The 23,238-nt window shown below is 40.0% G+C and overlaps 1 protein-coding gene and 1 long non-coding RNA gene across 5 annotated transcripts in view; one reads left to right on the forward strand and one right to left on the reverse strand.

Annotated features, from left to right (window-relative positions):
- Positions 1-360: 360 nt before the first annotated feature.
- LOC149920308 (uncharacterized) lies at positions 361-8,250 on the reverse strand. 3 transcript variants are annotated; one of them, XR_016463421.1, is made up of 5 exons: positions 7,935-8,250; positions 7,090-7,143; positions 4,321-4,426; positions 2,464-2,553; positions 1,922-2,350 (listed from the first exon to the last, which is right to left on the reverse strand). It is a non-coding gene; the product is annotated as an uncharacterized LOC149920308 (long non-coding RNA). The 3 variants fall into 3 exon arrangements; XR_016463422.1 differs by lacking the exons at positions 1,922-2,350; positions 2,464-2,553 and adding an exon at positions 361-577; XR_016463420.1 differs by having other exon boundaries at positions 1,922-2,553.
- Positions 8,251-8,256: 6 nt separating this feature from the next.
- TRPC6 (transient receptor potential cation channel subfamily C member 6) overlaps positions 8,257-23,238 on the forward strand; it is a 94,965-nt gene continuing 79,983 nt past the window's right edge. For both annotated transcript variants that reach the window (XM_031616150.2, XM_090133998.1), the window contains exon 1: positions 8,257-9,059. In XM_031616150.2, the coding sequence (XP_031472010.1) occupies positions 8,917-9,059 (143 nt within the window). In that variant the 5' untranslated portion in view covers positions 8,257-8,916. The remainder of the gene's footprint in view (positions 9,060-23,238) is intronic.

Consider the following 23,238-nt stretch of genomic DNA (forward strand, 5'->3'; position numbering starts at 1 on the left):
CTTCCAATGGAAGAATAGACACTGAAATTAATGTATGGGTATTTATCTACCATTTATAGTCCAAAAAAGAAGCTGCAGAATTTCAGATATTCCTAGGTACAAGTCTCATACCATTAGGTCCTCAAGAATGTGCTGGCTGGACATGTCTGATGTTTCTGAAAGCATCAATTGGACTTTTATGATAGTACAGAAGACTACAAGTATTGCAAGCACAAATAATTAATGAATGCAACAATTTTCAAAGTAGTTTTCAACAATTCCCCGTAAGCAAGACCAAAACAATAACATCAAATTCCATTGGGCTGGATCAGCGCTGTGGGAGAGTTTTTGTTATTATTATGAAATATTAATAACGGAGGCATGCTGATCTAGCTGATCCAGTCAGCTGAGATTTTTTTAAAGCTTTCATCCCAATCCTGTCCTTATGCAAGATAAACTCTTGGTTCTGTTGTTGTTCAATGATCACACAATTCCCATAGATACCAGCGCGATCAGAATTTCACCAGCATTCCAGCGGACTGTCTACAGAAGCTGACAAATATTCATCTGTTATTGAAACTTTCCAAGTTAACTGTCCCTGTCAAAAGATAAAAATGTTCAGTTGGTTAACTGACTGAAAAAAAATCACATTTATTGGTTTATTTGAAGTAATTTACTTTGAGAGCATTTAAGGTACTCCTGATTTTAAGCATTCAAATATTACTAAAACTGCTAATTTACAAAAAGTGATATAAAATAATTACAAAAGAAAAATAAAAATCCAACCCAAATAAATCAACGGATACATTCTGAAGTGATCAAGAATGTTTGTTTTTCAACTGGGGAGTTAATTGCTTTCCAGGAAAAGAAAATACCTATAAGCTGAACATCTTAGTGCCACTGGATTAGATGAAAATCATGAGGAAAACATTTTGTGGAAAAAGCAGTGTCCATAGAAGACAATTACCCTTTTATTTTTATTTATTTATTTATTTTTAATTGCAAATATATTTCATTTTGGATCTCAGTAAAATCTAATTCAGTAAAAAACATCTCTGAAATAGGTGAACTGTACAGAACTGTGTTCCACATAACTGATGCATGTGCATGCAGTTTACATATATATATGTATATTTGCAAATTTGCAGGACCAGCAAGCTGTCAGGAATTGAGAACTGTGAAGCCTGGGAAAAGACATTTTGCAACTGAACTTGTCTTGCAACCTTCTTGGTGTAGAAAACACCAAGACCAAACAATCACAGATCCGTTAACTTGACCTGGAAATACTGACTGAAAAAATGTTCCTACTTCCTTAGCAGGTCTGGTTTACTCAAAATCTTTTTATTTTAACCATTTTTATCCCTGCCTTTTCATTTTGGGAGATCTTTTCAGTGTACTGAATAAAAACATTCTTTTTAACACGCAGCATACTCATAATCTTTCAATGCACTCTTGCCTTTTTACATACATACTTATCCATTCCTCATTAATCCTACTTGTCAGGAATGAACTTAACACCCCAGATTCCTTTTATGGACTTTGTGTAAACTGAAGTTTCTCAGAATCTCATTACATGTCGTATATCCGGTCTTGGGGGATAAAAGAAGATCCCTGTATGTTTATTGAAAAGGAAATGAGCAGAACAATTCACTGCATCTTTCTTCACAGTTTATTTCTTTGCTAGTATTATTTAAAAATACATCTACCACGTGGTCATTTTGTGAAGCCTGAACAAAACATATTCAACTAGATCTTAATATTTCTGTTTTGTTCATTGTCAATGCCAAATGAAACAGATTTCTCACTAAATAACAGTTGTCATAATAGAAGAGTAAAATACCAATAGTAAAAATACAAAATAGTTAAAAACAACACACAAACAAAACCAAACTATAAACAAAAAATTCACACAAATCTCTAAAGAACTACATTTTGTAGATTTTCCCCAATTCATAATGAATACTTGAATCAGAAGAGAAAATAGCGTTCCTTGTCACGCTTCTCTAGTTTAGCTAAACAAGTATGGCAGATTTTGCCATATGAAACTGTTGAGGCTCCTTCCTGGCTTTCCTAAATAAATGGCTGAGGAATAGGTATTATTTTTCCCTCCTGCGGTGTATTTAGTTGAGTTTGCTGAGTTTTCTTTACTAAAAATCTTTGGGTTGATGTCTTCGAGGAAGTTCTTCAGTACATGAAGTGTCAATCCATTTTGTCTCTAGTTGGGAAGGCTGATGGTGCATCTCATAATGGAGTAAAGCCCACGGTCTTCAAGTGGAGCTGTTCACTGTGGCACACTCCTGTATGCAACACAACACTCTTTCCCTAACTCCCTTTTCCTCAATTTCCAAAGAAATCTGATCAGGTCAATTATCTGCAGCAACACAGAAAGATGAAGGACATTGAATTGGTGGGGGAGGTCCAGAGGAGGGCCACAAAGATGATCATAAGGCTGCAGCACCTTCTCATTCTAGAAGGTGGAATTACCTCAATATATATAAGGATTAAAACCCTCTTTCTGCTCTGCTCCTGAAGTCACTGGGTAAGACAGTACAGCTAAGACGATCAAAGCATCTACTTTTAGCAAAGAAAATAGAATAGCAAAATGAAATAGAATTTCAGAGGGAATTATCTCATTTCTTAGCAAATTGCTAACAAGAGTTTTAGTGTAGAAACTGATTTACAATAAAGGAACATACGCAATTCACAGAAAACATAAATAAGAGATCATTTGTTGTTACTTAGAAAAGGTAGACATCTTTGACAGATAAAGTGTTTCTGAGTTATTATTTTTAATACTGCAGGATGAAATCAGTGAGATATCAAAGATTATAAATTCCATCCCAAACGCAGCATTGCAACACTAATACTCATCATGTTAGACTCTTTAAATAGCTCATTGCTTTTACCAAGCTGAGAGAGCAGTGAGACATATTCAGGAGGCACTCATTACGGCTAGTTTGGTTTTATATATATACAAACAAAATAACTGTTTTGTACTAACACACTTCTTTGCCAGAAAGGATTAAATGTTAGCAGAAGTCCTTTGAATATTAAGAATCTCTTTTACAGGGTTTTGTTTTTTGGTTTTTTTTTTTTTTTTTGTCTTCTTTTGGTAAAGCTCTATTTATTCATCACTATTTATACTTGTCCTGGCACTGGGCACCACTGACCACCACATGCCTGCACCTTCCCCTCAGGTATTTATGGACACTGATGGGATCCCCCAGACCCTCCTCTTCCCCAGGCTGAGCAGTTCCAGCTCCCTCATACTCTCCCCATAGGAGAGATACTCCAGGCCCTTCAGCATCTTAGTGGCCTTCTGCTACACTCTTTCCAGTAAGTTCAGCTCTCTTCCTGGAGGGCCAGAACTGGACCCAGCACTCCAGATGCAGCCTCACCAATCACAGAATCACAGAATCGCAGGGACTGAAGGGATCTCAAGAGATCATCAAGTCCAATTCCCCTGATAAAGCAGATTCCTCACAATGCTGAGTAGAAGGGAAGGATCAACTCCCTTGACCTGCTGGTGATACTTTGCCTGATTGACCAAGAATGCTGTCAGCCTTCTTGTGGAAAGGGCATACTGCTGACTCATGTTCAGCCAGGTACCTGCCAGGATCCCCAGGTATTTTTCTGCAGAGCTACTTTCCAGTTTGGGTACCTCCTCAATACATACTGGTGCTTGGGGATGTTCCTCCCCAGGTGCAGCACTCTGCATTTCTCTTGCTGAGATTCCTCTTGCATCTTTCTCTTCATGAAATTCTTGTCAGCCACTTCTCCAGCCAACAGGTTTTTTTGGGTGGCAGCACAGCTCTCTGGTGAGTCAGCCACTCCCCCCACCCAGTTCTGTAATATCCGCACATCTCTGTCAGGTTACTCCTGCTTTCACAGCGTATACAAACTCTTGGCCAACATTCCTTTATGTATATGCTCTTCCCGGAATAATGCTTTAATACTTTTTCACTTTCTTGGAAACTAGAAAGATATTTTCCACTTAATTCTATCTAGTTTTGACTTCAAACATCCTCCTACTCACTTACAATAGAGAAAGAGTATCTTATTATCTCTAATGGTAATAGGAGTTTGATGACTAGCAGCGTTCTTTATCTTTGAGCAGCATGGCTCTGACTACTGGGTTGGAAGCATAGTGTTTGTGCAGAGCCCACAGAAACACATGTAACAAAACTGCAATAGATGTAATGACAATATTTCAGTTGCACTGACTTTTATAATGTAAAAGATGTAATAGCAGTGGGTGTTAGTGAGAGCTTCAAATTTTTAAAAATAATTGACAATAATTAATTACATCAAGTAAATCAAGGCAAATGTAGCATGACATACCTTGTTTAAAAGCACGTAGAGAAGAGCTGTACATTTCTGACAGCAAAACACAGGATGATGCCTGAGTGGAATCCTTTAAGTTATGCATATGTGATTCCATAAATATCTGTATATTTGACAGAGAGAGGTGCAGATAAGCATGCTCCTAAGTATCTGTTTACACTCAAACTGAAATGCTCACTATAATTGTACAAGTAGAAACAGATCTTTAGTAAATTCATTCCTTCTCATTCCTTTTTCACAGTGGAAAAGTTCACCAGTACCTCCTGTACCTGAATACCTCAGAGTTTTCTTAGCTAAGATATTTTAGACAGCTCTTGAAGACATTTCTACTGCTTCCATGATCCAGTGCTACTGCTCTCATTCAGGTACCAACAGCCACTAGCCACCAGAGGCCTCCTCCTCATTGAGCAATTCTTACAAAAAAAAAAAAAAAAGAAAAAAGGCCAGGTGCCATTTCTGACAGTCATCATAATTTGTAAATAAATGAACTGCCCCTCAGTTTCAGAAATAAATCCAGACAGCAATCTTTGGGAAGAAAATGAGTGTGAAGTAGTAAGCTGGATTATGGCCAGAAGAGACAACTTCTGGAAAGTTTTTCAGATATTAGTTTTCTACATGGCACATGCCTCATTCACATTTAATCAAAGGCAGGGATTAACTGTGATTAGAATTAGCAGCTGACAATCATTATGACTTTTTTTTTTGTCCTTTTTTTCCTTCTTTTTAATGGAGAGAACTAATGTGTAGTCATTGCTGGCCCTTTAAAAGCAAATTTTGAGTCCTATGCTATGCAGTAGGAAGAAACTCCAGCCAGCAGATTACACATCCTTCACACCTCAAAGAAACTAGCATTATTTTCCTGTTTAGTATACACTTTTTCTTTCCAGGAGATGCTCTCATTCACAGCAGTGACACCGTTCAGCCATGGCACAATTACAGTGAATCACAGTGAACCCCTTTACAGAATATACAAACTTATCTGTGATAGCATTCCCTGTATGGAACAGAGACAGCCAAGAAACTATTTGGTGTGTGCTGGACTACTCCTGTTAGTGCAGTCTAGGCAGATCACATAACCAGATTTCAGTTAAATACAAGAAAGTAGGTAGTCACTTCATGAATCCTTAAAAATGCCCTGTTTGCAAGTATAGATTGATGTAACTTCTGTTCCTAAACAGGTTTAGATTAGTCTGCAAGCAAGTGATATAACTGCACCTAAATTTTGCTGTATGGAGATAACCTTTACATGAATTTTTCAGCGAGGCTGAATCATGGTTCTATTCCACATGGGTTCTTTTGCAGCTTTCATTGCCATGGTACCCAAGTGACTTCCTGTAGTGCAGCTAAGCAATGTGACTGTCACTTGTCATGTGGATTCACTCTGTCTCTCATCCTATCCCCTCTAGAGGGAATTGGAGCTTTCAGTTTCTGTTTTTCATCTTACTAAGTGAAATATCTCAGTCACTGTGCTTTATTGAGTGATTGATGAAGGAATAGTTTGTAACACGCTGTCTGTGATAAAATCAATCAATCTAGCTCTTAACTGTGCTTCCATTTCACACTACATAAATCAGATTTTTTTTTATCAGATCGATATATTTTCACATTCCATAATAAAAAGATGAACATAATTAAGTGGGGAAATATTGCATTTTTTTTTGTGTGATTAATCAAAGTTATAGAATTTTTATTTTAAAGGAACAAAAAGTTAATACGTGTTCAAGTCAGATAAAGACTCAGAATAAATGGATTTTCTGCCTAGTTTTGTATTCACTATGATTTAAAATATATATCAGGCTGAGAATGACTGCAGTGAAGTTCTGATAACTTTTTCTAGAACATGTACAGCAATTTCACGGTAATTCAATTTGCAAATTGCTAAGGAACATAACTACAACATGACACATCACCTCTGGCCAGTGTTTCCATCATTTCGTGACTTTTATAACATCCACTGACCTCAGAATTTGTGCACTTATCTAACTTCAAGTAAAAATACTTGAAGTACTCTCCCATAGTGTTGCAAGTTTTTGCTCTGTAAAAAGTCAGTGTAGACAATTGTTACAGTAAAGTGAAAGACACCCTATTTTGAATAAATCCGTGAAGATTCAGAGTTTTTGTTTAGCTCAAAATCCTCTTCTCTTTCAAAAGTGATCATTGTTCGCTCTTGTGATTTGTTCTGGCCAACATTTCCGAAAATCATGACCTATCACACAACTGTTTAACTTAGAATCACGAAATCATAGAATGGATTAGGTTGGATGGAACTTCAAGGATCACGTAGTTCCAAACCCTTGCTGTGAGCAGCGTTGCCTCCCACTAGATCAGGCTGCCCAGGATCCCATCCAACCTGGCCTTCAATGCCTCCAGAAATGGGGCATACATAACCTCCCTGAGCAGCCTGTGCCAGTGCCTCACCACTCAACTTAGCTAGTCTTTGACAAACTGAACTAAAACTTCATAGTACTGAGGTGCTTTTCTAGCGGTGAAAAGCACATAGGGATGGAAGAGTCACTGTTCCCAAGAAAATAGGTACTTTCTCTGTTGTAGGGAAAGAAAAAAAAAAAAAAAAGCATAGTCCAGGGCCTATTCTCATGTGCTGTTGATCTAAAATAATCATAAAGCTTGTACTGAGATGACCAACAGCTGGAAGAGTTCAAAATGCTGAGCTTTCAAAAGTTCAGCAACTGTTTGTGGTTAACTCTCACTAAGCAGCCATAAAAAATTGATGGAGCGGCCCCTGCTGAAGTTCGTTAATTTTCTTACACGTGTTGGTTCTGTGGCATGCACACTGCATCACTTCCATGGGGGTGATATGATCTGAAAGAAACCATGAAAGAAATTAGTGCAACTCACAAGTGTGGCTTCAGAATTTGGGAAAGATCTGGGACCAGTGAGAATTTAAGAGTGCCTGGGTGATACCAGGACTTAAAGGGCTGAGATGAGAATGAAGACTGAGGAAAGCTTGAGATCTAGGGACCAACTGAAAAAATGAGAAACATGAGCTGGAGGCTGAGAGAGGTGCAAAAGTATCATGAGGAGGATGATAAGTAGTCCTAGAGGCAGTGAAACAGTAAGCAGAAGTTAGAAGGAAGCAGCAGAAGGAAACGGAAAATGGTTGTGTAGGCTCTGAAATGAAAGGCTGTGATAAGAGAAGCAGTGGAACACATTGGAATCCCCCCACCAAAAAGCACTGTTACTGACCAGCAATTTTCTTAGAGAAAAAGATGTGAAGTATTATCAACAGCATATTTCTCAACTGCAGAGCCTGCCCATACCTCTGTGATATCTCTTTTTACAGTAATATGAAATAAGAATCAGTATAAGAACTATAAAATACACACGGTAACATTGCTATTAAACCTTCTGCTTAAGGTATTCCTTATGGGAAGGGGAAGGAAAGGGAAGGAAAGGGAAAGAAAGGGAAGGAAAGGGAAGGAAAGGGAAGGAAAGGGAAGGAAAGGGAAGGAAAGGGAAGGAAAGGGAAGGAAAGGGAAGGAAAGGAATTTGGCAAAGGAATGAAGATGTGTAGAACTCATTAGATCATGACTTCAAGTGCAGTAGCTAGGAGGAAAAAAAACTTCAGAAACTTTGAGCAACTTCAGAATTACCTTTAACTGCAGGTATTTTGGAACCTGGTATAAAGACCATGGTAATGTCAGTTAGCTTTAGAATTCTCCTTGCATTCCCTCTTGCAGCTCAGCAGGCGTGATGAGTCTCGGTGGCTCAGGCAGTCACCAAACCTACAATCTGACGAGGACATTAGGCAGCATGGGCAACATCAGCCAGCCTGTGTGTTTTGTTAAGGATGGTGCTGGTTGGCTTCTCAGCCTTCCACCAAATTTGGGGAAGGTGCGTGCTCTCGAGCAGTACAGGGCTGTGTGATACCCAAATACAGATAGCAGCAATAGCTGTGAGATCAGAACACTGCCAGAAACGAAGGAAAAGTTTTATTTGAATGCACTCATTTTAACTAAGTGAACATTACTGAATGAAATAGTAAGCTTATTATGCTTGATAACTGAAAGGTGCCTATAGATCAAATCAATTTTCTTAGAAAATTTTGTTTAGTATATTTCAGCTCTTACAATTTTCATTAGTAAAATCAGAACACCAAAACGACACAACTGAAAGAAGGTAAAGACAAGTGGCACGTAACAGAACTCCTCTCTCCCTTTTCCTTCCTTTCCCCTTCCCTTTCTTTTCCCTTTTCTTCCTTTCTCCTTTTCCTTTCTTTCCCCTTTCCTTCCTTTCCCCTTTCCTTCCTTTTCCCTTTTTTTCCTTTCCCCTTTCCTTCCTCTCCCCCTTTCCTCCCTTTTCCCTTTTCTTCTCTCTTTTCCTCCCTCAGGACCGTCTCCCGCCCCCTTCCCTCGGGCCGCCTGACGCGCCGCTAACTTTCCGTCCCCCGCACCGCCTCCCGGGGCAGCGGTTGACATAGTAACCCCTCGCCGGTCTCGGCGGAGCCCTCCGTACCGCCCGCCCTCCGCCGGGGGACGCGGAGCCGTGAGGAGCGGGAAGGGCGGCGGGGCGGAGCCCGCGAGCGCAGAGGGAGCCGCCGGGAGCCCGCGGCCCCGGGCACAGCCGCGGGACACCATGAGCCAAACGCAGCCCTACGGCCCGCGGAACGGCGGCTCCCCCGCGGCCGGCGCCCGGCGGAACGACAGCCAGGACTACCTGCTGCTGGACGCCGAGCCGAGCGAGGAGAGCGCGCTGCCGCCCTACGCCTTCTACCCCGTGTGAGTCCGGCGGTCGCGGCTGGGGGAGCGGGACCGCCGCTGAGCCGAGCGGGCTGCGGTCGCGTCGCTCTGGTTCGCAATTAGCGCTGCCCGATGGGGCTGATACACCGCGCAGATGTTAACTTCTGGGATCGGTGCTCCCGCATCGCGGCCGCGTTCGCGAAGCCGTCATCATCTTCTTAGTGCGTTTCGTCCCGGTCGTTCAGCCCCGTGGGATGGGGTTTCCTAACTTTTGCTGGGGAGCTGATCTCGTGTGAAGTAAGGTGCACGAGCATACGCAGTGAGGACTAAACGGAACATAAATAACGAAGGTTCCGGCAGCGGCAGCTGTTAAAATCCAGATCAGCTGGCATTCAGCGTTCAGAGCCGCTCCGGTTCCGTGCTGTCCGGTGCCGCTGTGCCCGGCACCGCGGGGTTAACAGCAGTCCTTACAAGTTGTAAGGATTCTCTGCTGTGCTGCTCCAAGTGTCTCTGCTGCCGAGTGCTAGAGCTGTGTGGTCATTAGCTGTAATAGCGAACGTTACTGTACAGCGGGCTTAAACCCCACGTCTGAATATATGAAAGCAGCTAATGAGTGGCTTCCTGAGAAAAATCGAATGGTGATTAATTAGTACAGGTCTGACTAGATGGACTTCAGCTCTGAACTAACGTGACGATCGTTGCGTTCTTTGGCTGTGTGCTCATTCAGAATGGTTGTACAGCTGCGATACGTCTTTGGCAGGGTCTGTTGTGATAGGACAACTGGAAATGGTTCCAAACTAAAAGAGGAGAGATTTAGACTGAATTTAAGGGGAAAAGTGCTTTATGATAAGGGTAGTGAAGCACTGGGACGGGTTGCCCACGGATGTGGTGGATGCCCCATCCCTAGAGATGTTGAAGGGCAGGTAACAACCTGATCTGATTGTAGGTGTCCCTGTTCATTGCAGGGGACTTGGACAAAATGACCTTTAAAGGTCCCTTCCAACTCAAATGATTCTATGATTTTGTGCTATGTGATTCTATGTTTCCACAATCTTGCTTAAATATTTTAAATAGTGTCTTAAAACAAGATCTGTGGGCTGCAGGCATTTTCACTTCATCAGTATCAACCCATGCCAGCAGCTCTTGGTCCAGCATACAAGCATGGAGATCACCTCTCCTCATCTCTGAATGTCTTTGAGGGAAGCCTACATCTGAATCAAGTTGTTTTGTAGAGCTTCACTAGCACTAAATACATGCATCTGTCTCAGGTTATATCATGCCAAGGTCTTAGTGATTGACTGTGCTTTGCAGGTAGGTTTTGGACCTTGGTGTTTCTCCCTCTTGGAAGTGTTTCCATCAGTCTTTGAGACCAAACCGATGCTACCTTATCTAAAGGTGGATATAACTTTGAGGAATGTGCCTCTTTCAAATTTTTATGTAATTGATACCAAGAAAGATCCTTGAGGGAAGCTTGATGTTGCTTTGCTTGTTTTTCAGTTGCACAGTGAGCATGGGGAAGCTGTCATTTGTGGGCTTCTCATCTTTTAAGAAGACACTTAGGGCAGCTGTAGACAATGCCTGCACAGGACCACAGGACCAAGGAGGACTTCTTAGCTGGCAGGGATGAATGCAAGAATGCAATGAGTGTGGGCTCCTGTAGGACATAGCAATTATAAGTGTAGGTTCTGATCTGTATACTGCCTAAAGTAACCACCAGTACTGAGTTGGACTCGATGATCCTTGTGGGTCCCTTCCAATTTCGGATATTCTAAGTTTTTCCTATGCTGTTTTTTTTTCTTTCTTTCTTTTTTCTTTTCTTTCCCCTCCTTCCTCTTCCCCTCTTCCCCCTTCTCTCCCCCCCGCCCCCAGTTAAATACTTTTTGCATATCATATCTGTCTTGAGCCAGAACCAATTAGTTTTACCAGTGGCCTTCACATGGCTGAGAACAAGATCAGATGGACTGTGTTTAGGATGTATGATTTATAACCTTTGTAATCTGCATGTGATAAGAATACTTCTCTTTGCTTTCTTTTTTTTTGCTTCAATTTTCAAATGAAGCAAATGATTTCATGATGTTGTTACAGTAAAGCATATTATATGAACCCTATCTTGTATCCAGTAGAGTCATAAGGTCTCTGGAGATCCTGAATGTACTACCAATGAAAAGACTGTATTATCCAGACAGAAAAGGTACGTAAAATCAGCACTTCACTTGCTGTGAGTTTAACCGGGCTCAAAGTGCATATCCTATTCTGTCTGTCCATACATAGGTGATTGGTGTTTATTCTTTAGCTACTTCTCCAGACCTGTGGTAGCCTGGGAGCTGATCATGCTGTGAGGTGCCAGATTTTTCTGTGAAAATGCTTGTAGGAATCTTTGGTGGTCATTGGGTTAGGTTTGGTGGAGTCTGTCCATTGACACAGGGCTGTATGTCACCTGAACGTGGATATTATGTCTATGCTTAAATGCGAGCACACGAAAATAACCCTTCAGATTACATCAGCTGGTGTTCTGAAATGTTTTAACTAAAGCTGCTTGCACTTCACTTCCATTATTTCTTGGTGCATCCAACAGCTATGGATATTTTTCTCAAACTAACTGGAAAATGATAGGCATCATTTGCACATGTAAAAATGCCTGAGAAACATCTTGTATGATGGTGATTAATGCAGAACAGGAATGCAGAGTGCAGCTGAGGCCCAGAAGATCTGCAGTGTGCCTCCTCTCCATTGTTATGAGAGGGTAACACATGTAGTGGTATAACATGGCATGATGTGGCTCCCACTTGAACTGTGGGCTGATACCAAGGAGGAGTTTCCTGAAGTGGTCAGTTAGTGTTTATGCTGACTTTATTGCATGTGTTGTTTCTAGAACATGTTTTTCATGCATCTCTTTGACACTGCCTTGAATACTGTAGTTTCTGGATTTTAAAATTAATATTTTAAGAGAAGCATTTCTTGTATTTGCAGCTAAAGCTCTAATCCATCAACTACTACTACTTTAGTTCAGTGATGTTACTCCTGAGCTTTCACATACAGTCCTTTTGTAAAAGGAAATGACTGTTTAATAAAACATCAAGTTTGCCTTCTTTTGTTGTTGTTTGAGAAGATTTTTTAGATGGTTCATTAATTTTAAAATTGTGTAGTTACATTAAAATAGGAATAATTGGCTGGGATCAACCTGATTGGCATGGTGGTGTGTCAGTGAGTTCAACAGTCAACAATAGATTTATTGTTTTTGTTTACATTTAGATTGAGACAGTATAAATACTTTCATGTACTCGTGTGTATGTATACTTAAATACTTAATAATAAAGGATTATTAATGTAATACTTAATTACCATCTCTGTGAGTAGTAAGAGACCTGACAGAGTTACTTACATATTTGAGGCTTTCTCTGAGTTTCTGTACTTTTACATAACATCATAAGTCGTATTGAATGAATAGGGATCAGCACCACTCTTTCCAAAGAACAGCTTTACCATGTCTGGGTTAGCTGCTACTTTCCTCTGTACAAGACTTCAGCAAGAGGTTCTAGTGGGAATTTGTGCTTTTCAGAACCTTGGTAGGAAGAACGCTTCTCAGGCAATTTGCAGAATATTCCAAAATATGAGGTTACTTTCTTAGGAATGTAATAATTGTGTATTAACAATGTTATGTAAGGAAACACACACAAACTAATAGACTTCTTCCAAACCTTGTCTCCAATTGTTGAAAAATGCATTACCACATGTAAGTCAGAAGATCAACTGCTGAAGTACAAAAATGTGCATAAATTCTCCCTCTTTTTCAAATAGTTCATGGGTAAAAAACCCAGTTTTGTACTTTAAAAGATGATGGAAAGTGCATTTTCAGGTCTTAGCCCAAATCTGAGCACTGATATGCAGCAAAATTTGAAAATTGAAAGTATTTGTGTGAACTTCCCTTCTGGAAACATGGTATTGAAGAATAAATTGCCAGCATACAGAGGTAGTCAGAATGCACGAATGCACTCAGACATCTGATTGTATTACTTATTTATGTTTTGAAATATTTTGCGTTGTGAAAAGAAATATATTTTCTCATACATGTGAAGAAGGACTATTAGGCATTAAAATGTTGGTTGTAAATTAAACAAGGCACACAAATTATTGAATGAAAGCAGGGAAGAAAAAGATTCTGATATTCATAACTGCCTTGAGGTACAGATTATTTCTCAGCTTCTGAGAACATTTCTCAAATGTTTCTTGACATTATTAAGGTCAATGTATGCTTTAAACCACTTCCTCTGTTAAATAATACACTATGTAATTTCTTTTCTGCCTGCAATATGAGGATTTCTGCTGTTGACATAGCATCATTTTTGTCTGCAGCCTCAATTCTCTTACTTGAAATGACCTGTAAAATTATCTTCCAGACTCTTCATTAGACATAATCTCTTTGGGGAGCAGTGTGCAGTGTGGCAGCTGCGTTTCAGAACGCAGTTCCTTTGCTGAGATCCTACATCCTCTCAAAATCTCTTGCAAGAGTTTCATTGACAATATGAAGATACGGATGTGAGTTCTGTTGATAGTGGGTAATGCTGTAGCTTAACCATGCAGCTTAATCCATAAAACAAACAAAGCTGGCCAGGGATGGGGAACGGGTTGGTTGTCTTCAAAATACTCTCTTCGAGTATGTCCCTGGAGCACACTCTGTATTCAATAGATGGAGGTTTCTCATGGGGTTGTTCTACGCCTTAAAGCTGCCAGAAATACAGGCAAGCTTATGCTGAAACTGGTACAAGGCCTGAAAATTGCTTCTCAAAGGTGAGCTGAAGCATGTGCTCATTTCTTGGTGAACACTTAAGTGATTTGTTGGGTTTAGTTGCTAGGGACTTGTGTATTCCCAGTGTATGATCACTGATGTAGCAGTGAACTTCCTTCCATCAACTGCACTGCCAGAGCAACGACCTGTGACAAGACTTTTTCATCAGTTTCGCATGACCTGTGGTAATATTTCTGCAGGCTTATTCATAATGCCAATTTGATGAGTAAGATCACCAATCTCTGATGTGTGCACCTTTCTTCAGCAATGTAAAAGGAAAAAACTACTGTTGGATCTATATATGTGTTGTATAACTGCATTCCTGCACCATGACCTGTAACCAGGACATTTCCTGGGGTTCTGTTAGTAGAAGTCCTATGTGGGTCTCGGCCCTTGTGGGTCTTGCTGGGTGGTTGCCCATAAATCTGTGACAATTCAGTGTATTCCTGTGAATCATCAACTCCTCTGATCCAAATCAGATTGTAAATAAATGAATAAATATTTCATGAATCAAGCATCTTGCATTTCAGTGAGATCTAACTGCATTTATTGAACTCTGAAACCAGGAGCGAGAAAGCTGTAGCCTTAGAACAGCCCTAGAGCTACAGACCCAGCACTCACTGAACACTTCTGTGAATATCAGAAACCTTTCATAGACTTTCTGAAGTCTGCTTTTGGCTTCTTTGGTGCGAGTCTAGGAACTTTATGATCCGTGGATTGGATGCTCTGTCCCTGGAAACACTAAAGGTCAGGCTGAATGGGGCCCCGAGCACCTGACTGACCTGTAAGTGTTCCTGTTCATTGCAAGGGATTTGGAGTAGATGATCTTTAAAGGTCCCTTCCACCTCAACCAATTCTATGATTCTCTGATACTCATCAGGCAGAAAAAGGTAGATTTGTGGGTCACTATGATGAAGTTACTTAAAAAGCAATAGTTATCTCCCCATGAGACCTAATCAATGAAACCGGAAACTCTCCATTTCATTTATTTAATTTATTTCCCTCCAAGTCATTCGTTGGATTTGTGTGAGGAAGGTGGAGTAGTGGTAAAACAGCATGTATGATGTGTACAACACACTTTCATTGCCAACACTAGTAACAAGTGTGCTCTTTGTGTAACATCCTCCAGCAGCATTTGCCACTGTAGGAGCTGTGGATTATAGAAACTGCAAATGATCAGTATCCCCAGGTACCAGTGAATTTGCATGGTGAGTCTACCTCATCAAGCCAAGTTTAGATGTTTGAGCTCAGCAAACATGGGCAAAAGAAAATTTTGGCAGTTAAACTATATTCATCACTTTCTATGGTTTCTTACATCAAACTGACGCAGTATGAGGCAGTGACTTAGCAAAGGGCTGGAATTTGAAAGTGCATAACATTAGTCTTGTATACATGTTTGCATACATACAGACATACTCGTGAGTGTAGACATGCACATGAAATCTGCTCAACAGGAGGCTTAAAGCATTTGGCTTGATAAGATGCATTTAAATGGTAGTTTTGATACTGAAATGTGAACAAAAAGCTTAGTGATAATTAAATTGCATTCAGTGTTCTCTGGGATAGATTTAAGTTTTTATCTTGCAGTAGAATAATTATTTGCTAAGCAGTGACAATTTAAATTCACAGTGAAATTATTTTTAGCAAAATAGAAGTCATGGAATACAATGTGAAGGTAACTAATGCAAATTGGGGTTTATTTTCTGTATCCATTTCTCCACAACTGCACTTTTTTTTGTACCATTTTCATAAAAGTGACAGCACAACTTTATTGTCTCACCAACGTGATATGTAAATAGGCATTTGTCAATATTAAAAAAAATAAGCTTTTTGAGATGTGAGGTTGGGTACAAAACCCACAAGCAAGTGGAACAAAAATGGAGCTGCATGCACATCAAGAATTGTCATCTTGGGTGCGTTCTCCAAGTTCTGGGAGGACGGGTGGGGGTGGGGCTGGTATGGGTGGCTTGGTTTTTGGAGCACTGGAATATGACTTCATTTTGGTAAAGAAATAAGAAGTCAACTAATTTGAACAAAGCAACAGTGTTGCGGATGTGGATTTGCAGGGTGAAACCTTTCTTGTAGGTTGCCTGCTTTCTTGTAATGTGGGATTGTAGTCATGAAGTACAAGTGACAAATAGTAATAACAACAGTAGTTGTGAATCAGTGAGAAGTAGATGTCGTATCTGCCTCTTTGCTCAAACATTCCTTCAGTCATGCCATTAGTCATACCACAGTTGACGTCAACACGTAGTTAATGAAATTTATTAAACCAAAACCAACCTGAGCTAAGAACGTGAACTGAGTTATTCTTTTTTGCCCTTTGAAATTAAGTTACGGTTTTGATGTCAATGTTTGCTGTAGTGAAACAAATTAAAGAACTGAAGTTTTTAAATTATTTGTTACGTTGGCATTTCTTATGCAGGTGGAAGGAAGGATGATGAGCCAAAAGATAATGCTGTATGCAAATTGCATGGAAAAAAGACCAACAAAACAGAATACAGATTGCAAAGTTTGATGATGCAGCATTGTTAATTTCAAAGAATATTCAGACTGAGAAATTATTATGAAACTCGTCTGCTGCTTTGGTACTAAATTTTGAATAAAGCAGTGGCTCTCTTAAAAATGACATCAAGTATTCATTTAAGCCCTGATCTCACTGAAGGTAGTGGGAGTTCTGCTGGGTAGCCCAAATGTTTAGCAGGCTCATGTTGAAGATCAGCTGCTAGAACAGATTTACACTATTCTATAACCTCTGAACTGCATGGGAGACTTCCTGATCAGGCTTTGGTCAATCACTGCTGTAAGGGCAAACTTATGCTGTTCAGCCCATTGAGTCGTTCCTTTGAAAAAGAGGATCTTTGCTTTAGCTATGGTCATGCAAGCAGACTTTTCAATTCACAGCTGAGAGTGAGAAGGCATTAAAAAGGCTGCTAGCAGCCACAGACATCTCGATTCCTCTTTGATTTTTTTAATTTTTTTTTTTTCATATTGTGATCAGCATAACTAGCAAGTAGGCATGTGCCCAGCTGGCTGATAGTCTGGACTGCAGTTCTGATCTGTTGCCTCTCGTCTCCTTTTGGTGCTAATTCGGATGGATGCTCAGTGGCTCTGATGGCTGATTTCCTCTAGGCCCATGCTGGGTTTCACCACATTCTGGCTATTATAACTGACTGCCTTAGAAGTCTTTCAGAATGGAAGATTCTCACATCTTTAAGAAGTTATTTATGTTCTTCCTCTTCCATAAGATTTTTGTTTGTGGCATACATATTGCACATGTTCTATACATGATTTTTCTCTCCTTTTTTAGAACAGGTAGCTGCATCAGATTGCTCAGCTTTGTTAGACCTACCCTCTGCACATGTCTTCTGCCTGCCAAGTGGTAGCAACTCGTGGCTCGGCACTTCTTGTAAGGCTGCCTTAGCCTGTTACAGACACAGTGCATGCAGTCCAGCTGTCAGCCTGCCAAACGCTGGGCACTTGGCAGCTGGGAGAGATTCTTAGGACAGCAGCATTTTAAATCATGACCTGTGTCAATTATTAACACTTCTGCAGCACCCATCCTATTGCAGGAGCAAGTAGCAGTAGTAATAGCCATGTGCGCATGTGAATGAGGTTGTAGAGCCTCCTTCTCTGGAAATGTTCAAGACCCATCTGGATACTTTCCCACATGATCTGCTGTAGAGAACCTGCTTTAGCAGGGAGATTGGACTTGATGATGTCTAGAGGTCCCTTCCTATGCCTATAAGTCTGTGGCTCTGTGTGATTCTGTGAAACCAGAGAATAATTTTAACAGAGGTGCATTTTGTAGAAGGATGCTTTGGAACCTGGTATCACAAAGCTCAGGAAGTCTGTGCTGTTGAGACTCCCTGCAAAATCTTTCCTCTGCTCATCACAAGGCAGGAAGGTTCCCTGCCTTCTGGTTCTCCCCGAGCCCTTCACACCTCTTATTTTGCAGTGAGGAAGATGCCTGATTGTCTGACCTCTTAGCATCTGTCCCATGTGTAGCAATACAAGCAGCTCTGAGAACCAGCAAGAGCAATTCTAACTCCCAAACCCTACCAGGTACAGAACCTAGTGCCAATCATAAACAGTGGATTGCATTTTTTTTCCTAACCATTTGCAGTAGTGCCTTGTTATTCATGTGCCAATATTTATTGTCAAATTCCATGAATTTCTAATCATGTTTAGTGATTCATATAGGATCAGATCCATTTTACTGTTCTTTTCTTGTTGATAATCGTTTCCGAAAACACAATGAACCTTGTTCACAATGGAAGTTGTTCTTAACCAGATGTTTTTCATGTTCAAAGACTACAAACAAATTTTCCCTTCCATTTAGCAATGCAGTAGTTAATTTTCTGTATTAGTTTAGTTCCTCTCTACTGATCTTTGTTTTTATGTATTATTTCCTTTAGCTAATTTAAAATTGCTTTCAGTTTGAAAGTATTTTCTTAAGTTTATTAATGAAATGTCATAAGTACCATGAATTTGTCGTTGGTTATATGTACTTGTGAGGTTGGTTGGAGCTGAAGACACACATGAGTTGAAGATACATTTCTATTCTTTTTTCCTACTGGATTTATTGATCTATAGTTAATTGCAATAAACCTAGTATTAACCAAATGTATTAAATAGAAAAAGATTTTGAAATTGTAATTTAAAGCTTGTGGAAATTTTATGACAGGCACAATGAAGGAGATAATATTATTACAAGTTTGCATAAACATCTAGTGTACTCATTGCACTTACTTAAAGGGAAATGCAGTGCACCAAGAGCTCCTGAGCCTCTTTTAGCTCTGAAATGAAAGGCAAATATGTACGTTCATGGATGGTGATGAGGTGCTGGCACAGGCTGCCCGGAGAAGCTGTGGATGCCTCATCCCCAAAGGTGTTCAAGCTCAGGTTGGAAGGGGCCCCTGGCAGTCTGACCTGGTAGGTGGCAGCCCTTCCCATGGCAGGGGGGTGATAACTAGATAATCTTTGAGGTCTGTTCCAACCCAAGCCATTCAGTGATTCTGTGATCTCCCAATGGCATGCCCACTTCCTCTCTTTTGCATTCTTCTGTGCATTTGGCTCTGGATTTGTCATGACAGGAGCACATAGGCTAGGATGTGCTCAGAGGGTTCTAGCTCTGTATAGGACCAAAATGTACCAGGGAGATGAAATTAAATCAATTCTAGTGCAGCAGGATACTTGAAGATACTTGCAGTAAAACTTCTACAATTTCCACTGAGACATTTAAGTCCTGCTCTGACTAAGTTATCTGACAGATCAGATGTAAAAAGCATGCTGCAAATGGTTGGCTGCAATTACTCTTCCTCTCTGTAGCCCTCCTTTTCTTCCATCTCTTAGAACAAAATTTCCTATTAATTTATCAAAACTGCTTGGGAAGACTGCAGACTTATTAGCTTTCTCAAGTGAACCTTGGAGTCTTATTCTCCCCTTGCAATGTACTATTTAATTTTCCTTTCTGTCTCTGCATGTAGGAACCTGAATTAAAGAATGCAGTGGCCATTAACAAAAATTGCATGTTAAGAGTGGTAATGCTAAGGAGAGTTAGTTAGTATAACTTCATTTTTAGGTAGTGGAGAGGGGATGAAATTTTCCCTGACATTTCATATGGCCTCACTTCAGTATTCTCACTTCAGAATCTTAAAAAACTGCACATCACAGCCATTGGGAAGTTTGACCACAGCCCATGTTGCTTTGAGTCACAGCAAGGCCAGCAACGCTGTGAGGGTCTGTAACAGTCTCTGACTGCCCAGGATAGATGAAGGAATTACGGCAAGATGGAAGAAGGAAGAATAGCAAGTGTCTTGGACGGGCATCTCATAACAAGGAAAATTAGACTGGGAGAGAAATGAAAGTATCTGAAGGAAAGGTCTATATTATGTAAAACATTTTGGAGAGAGCTACTAACAAAAGAGACTGCAATAACTGAGCCAAGGTCTGCAGACAAAAGTTGGGGTCTCAGAATGAACACTCCTTGCTGTATAAAGCAGTAGAAGTGAATGTTTATGCTTTTCTTCAGAAAAGAATTTTAGAGGATTAGGTCAGAAAGTTACGTAATCCATTAGCAGCATATGATAGGGTAGATAAACAGAAATAGATGTGACAGTGAAATTTTGGCACTGCTTTGTATGATAAAATAATAATGCTCTTACCTAACAGGTTGATATATAAAATATATGCTGGGATTTCTTACCCCGCAGCCACTTCCATCCTAAAATCAGAAACAGAGTTGAAAAGCAGGGCTTGAGGGGAAAGAAAGCTGAAAAAAGAATCTGTACAAAGATTAAAGGGACAGCAAGGCTGTCTCTGGTCTTACAAAACTGTCTGAGGATCTTTAATGACCTGAGGTTTCTATGTTATTGATTTTTGCTTCGCATCTGAAAAACAGCAGGAATCTCCATATCTGTCAGTGGGAGCACTTGATAATACCTTACAGGGAGATTAACCAGGTTCAGCTTCTGCAGGATTTCTGACTTTGCAGGAATTGATGCAGAAATCATTGGTGCAGGGATGGTAGCACTAGTGTGTGTATATGCCTGTCATTGGACTTGGCTCCTACTACTGGCATGCAAACCTCAGTACATTCAGAGGGTCGGAAGTTGCATGGATGTACATGCAGAAGAGGAGGGCTCACTAATAGGAAATATGGTGCAGTGTCTATCTGGATTTTGTTCTTATTGAAGCTTGAAGAGAATGCGGGAGGACTTGTGCATGTGTAGGTATCGCCCCAAGGACAACATATGTGCATATATGAAGGTGCAGGACCTTACAAGCACTCCTGGTGCTAATAATGTGGGAACAAATCCTGATTGATTTGTGTTCCTCAGCTTTACTTCTCGTGGAAGCAGATTTCATGAGTTTTGAAATTCTAGATTAGGTTCTACATATTGCATATTGCAGATCATAATTAACAGAAATTCCACACATATATAGTTTGTTTTCAAATCCTACATCAGTTAGTAACAATTTCACTGCATTTTCTTTTGATTTATACATGGAGTTTGGGTTGGAATGTGGAAATCCTGCTGGCACCTCCTTTCATCTCTGTGGCAGTCATTGATATTTTCTCTTAGTTTAAGACTGCTGCTTGAGTGACAGAAAGGCAGCAGACGTAGGAGAGGCTGAGGAGTTTGTCTGAGACTAAGCAGCCAGATTCATTGTGTGAGCTCCTTCCACTCCACATGAGGATGGCTCCTCAGGTCAGCGCCAGGATGGGGTGAATTACACTGGTGGCTAAAGTATTGTAGAATGGTTGTTGATGAATGGAGCATCTGTAAGTCACAACGTGCAGATGTACTACTGCTGACTTGATGAGTTTTGTATGCCTGTGTGGAGAATATTATCCTCGGTTTCTGTTATCTGTGAATGTGCATTTTATCCTCTTTTTTTATGCTTTGTAGTGTAGCTCAGGCATGATAAGTTAAATATGGAAGATGATGTAGATTTCAGAAATGATAAATAAATCATATGCAGTGAAAAACTGCACATAATGCTTTGACGGAAGCTAAACTGACATGTATGTATATGGACGGATTTTCTTGTTCTTGGCTACTGAACTATAGAACATTTAGACTGACTTATTTCTGGAGGGAGAAGTGAGATTTACAATATTTTTCATATTAATTGCCTGCACTTCGTTAGAGAACAGAAGCAGGAAGAACAGATACTAATAGCTTTATCCTTTCAGAGAAGTAATTTTGCCTATAATCTTAAATTCAAATATGAACCAAGCAATTAAGAGCATGACGTTTCATTTTCAGTAGTTAAACTTCCAATATACAAAAGTCTTAAATGTGATGAATTTTTAAAACACAACAACGTATTCAATCAACATCACAGAAGATTTTGCAGAATTTCACCTTTCTCTCCCCTTGGTCAGCATGGATGAAGTAGAAATGGTAGTAGTGATAGAACTGTCTCAGAATAGAATTTCTTACAATTAAGGCTGTTTACCAACATTCTGTGATGTCAGATCACGTTCTCCCCTCTGAATTATATTCATGGCTCACTGACATCACCTTTATTTAATTTAATGCTCCTGTAGTCAGCATGCAGCCTAGCACAGGGTAAATTTGGGAATGTTCCTCAGTTGAAATGAGGATTTTTCTCTGCCATTTTTTTAGGTGATAAAATAGAAACCATATAAAATTCACATAATGTTTATACAGGAGACAGGAACATTGACTGAGAAAAAAAGTGAAAATCTGAATTTTCAGTATCATGGTAATCTGAAAATTCATCCAAAATTATTGTCCTCCATCCAGTAACAATTTACATGAGTAGATTTTTTTAAATTCAAGTGGCTTGTGGCTGCCATGGGAATTTAAGGAAGGATGCTGCCATGCTGCCCGCTGTAGATTGTAGGAAAGCATGCTATTTTATCCTCAAGGCTGAAAGGCACCTGAGATAGATGTCTCTCTTACAGACATGAAGGCAGTTTTAGGGAAACAGAATTGCATGACAGACGCAGCAGCAAATTATCTTTTTTGGTTGAGAACTAACTTCTGAATATTTATACCTTTTGGAGGGGAATAATTCTTTTTTAAATATATCAGTATAATACTGGAAGAGGGAAAATATTGTCCCAGGTAGGAATTTCAGGGCCAGACAGCCCTGGGACAGCAGTGCAATGTGGCTGGCTGCCTTTCTTCATAAGAAAAATGGTGCAAGATTTGGAGCTTTGAATGTACCTGAACACTCAGGTGTATCCTTCGTCTTGAGCGCTCAGGCAGGCTCAGCAGCAGGCTGCTGCCTCGTGGGTTGTAAGGGACACAGCAGTGACTTACTCTGAAGTGTGCTGTGGAGAGTCTGGATCTGGTCTTGAGTTTGTATTACTCTTCTGTATGACTAAAGCAAACAGTTTGTTGCAACTTTATCAGTACAGCATGTCCCACTCATTTAGTAAGCACGTTTCTTTCTCTACCAATTCTTGGGCAGTTCATATATGGCTGTACTAACAGTCTTTAGCCCGAGTACAGGCAGTGGACTAGTAATAGAATATATTCAATGAAATACTTTGCAGTATTTTCAGTGATGGGATGATACTGTTTAGCAGTATAATTGACCAGACTTTGCCCTTGAGAATGATTTGTTACCTTCCCAATTGTGGAGTGGTTTTAACTTGTGTTAGAGAGTGTGATTTTTTTTTTTTTTTTTAACTTGTGAACATAAGTATAGAATGTTGTAATTTAATCTTACGGGAAATTGAAACTTAGAGGTGCCACTAAAGTTCTGAATATGTTAGAGTGACTCCATTTGGCACAACCTAGAAATCTCTTTACAGCTTTTGCTGAAGAGTCAGATTATGCCTTGCTAAGTAATCCCTGACCTCCAGACTGGAACACAAAATGGAAGGGAACAAGAAAGCATTTACTGCTCTCTGTGTTACTAGAAATTATCAATTATGAGAATATAAGA

The sequence above is a fragment of the Phasianus colchicus genome, chromosome 1, assembly GCF_987193195.1.
Source record: "Phasianus colchicus chromosome 1, bPhaCol1.hap1.1, whole genome shotgun sequence".
Lineage (NCBI taxonomy): Eukaryota > Metazoa > Chordata > Aves > Galliformes > Phasianidae > Phasianus > Phasianus colchicus.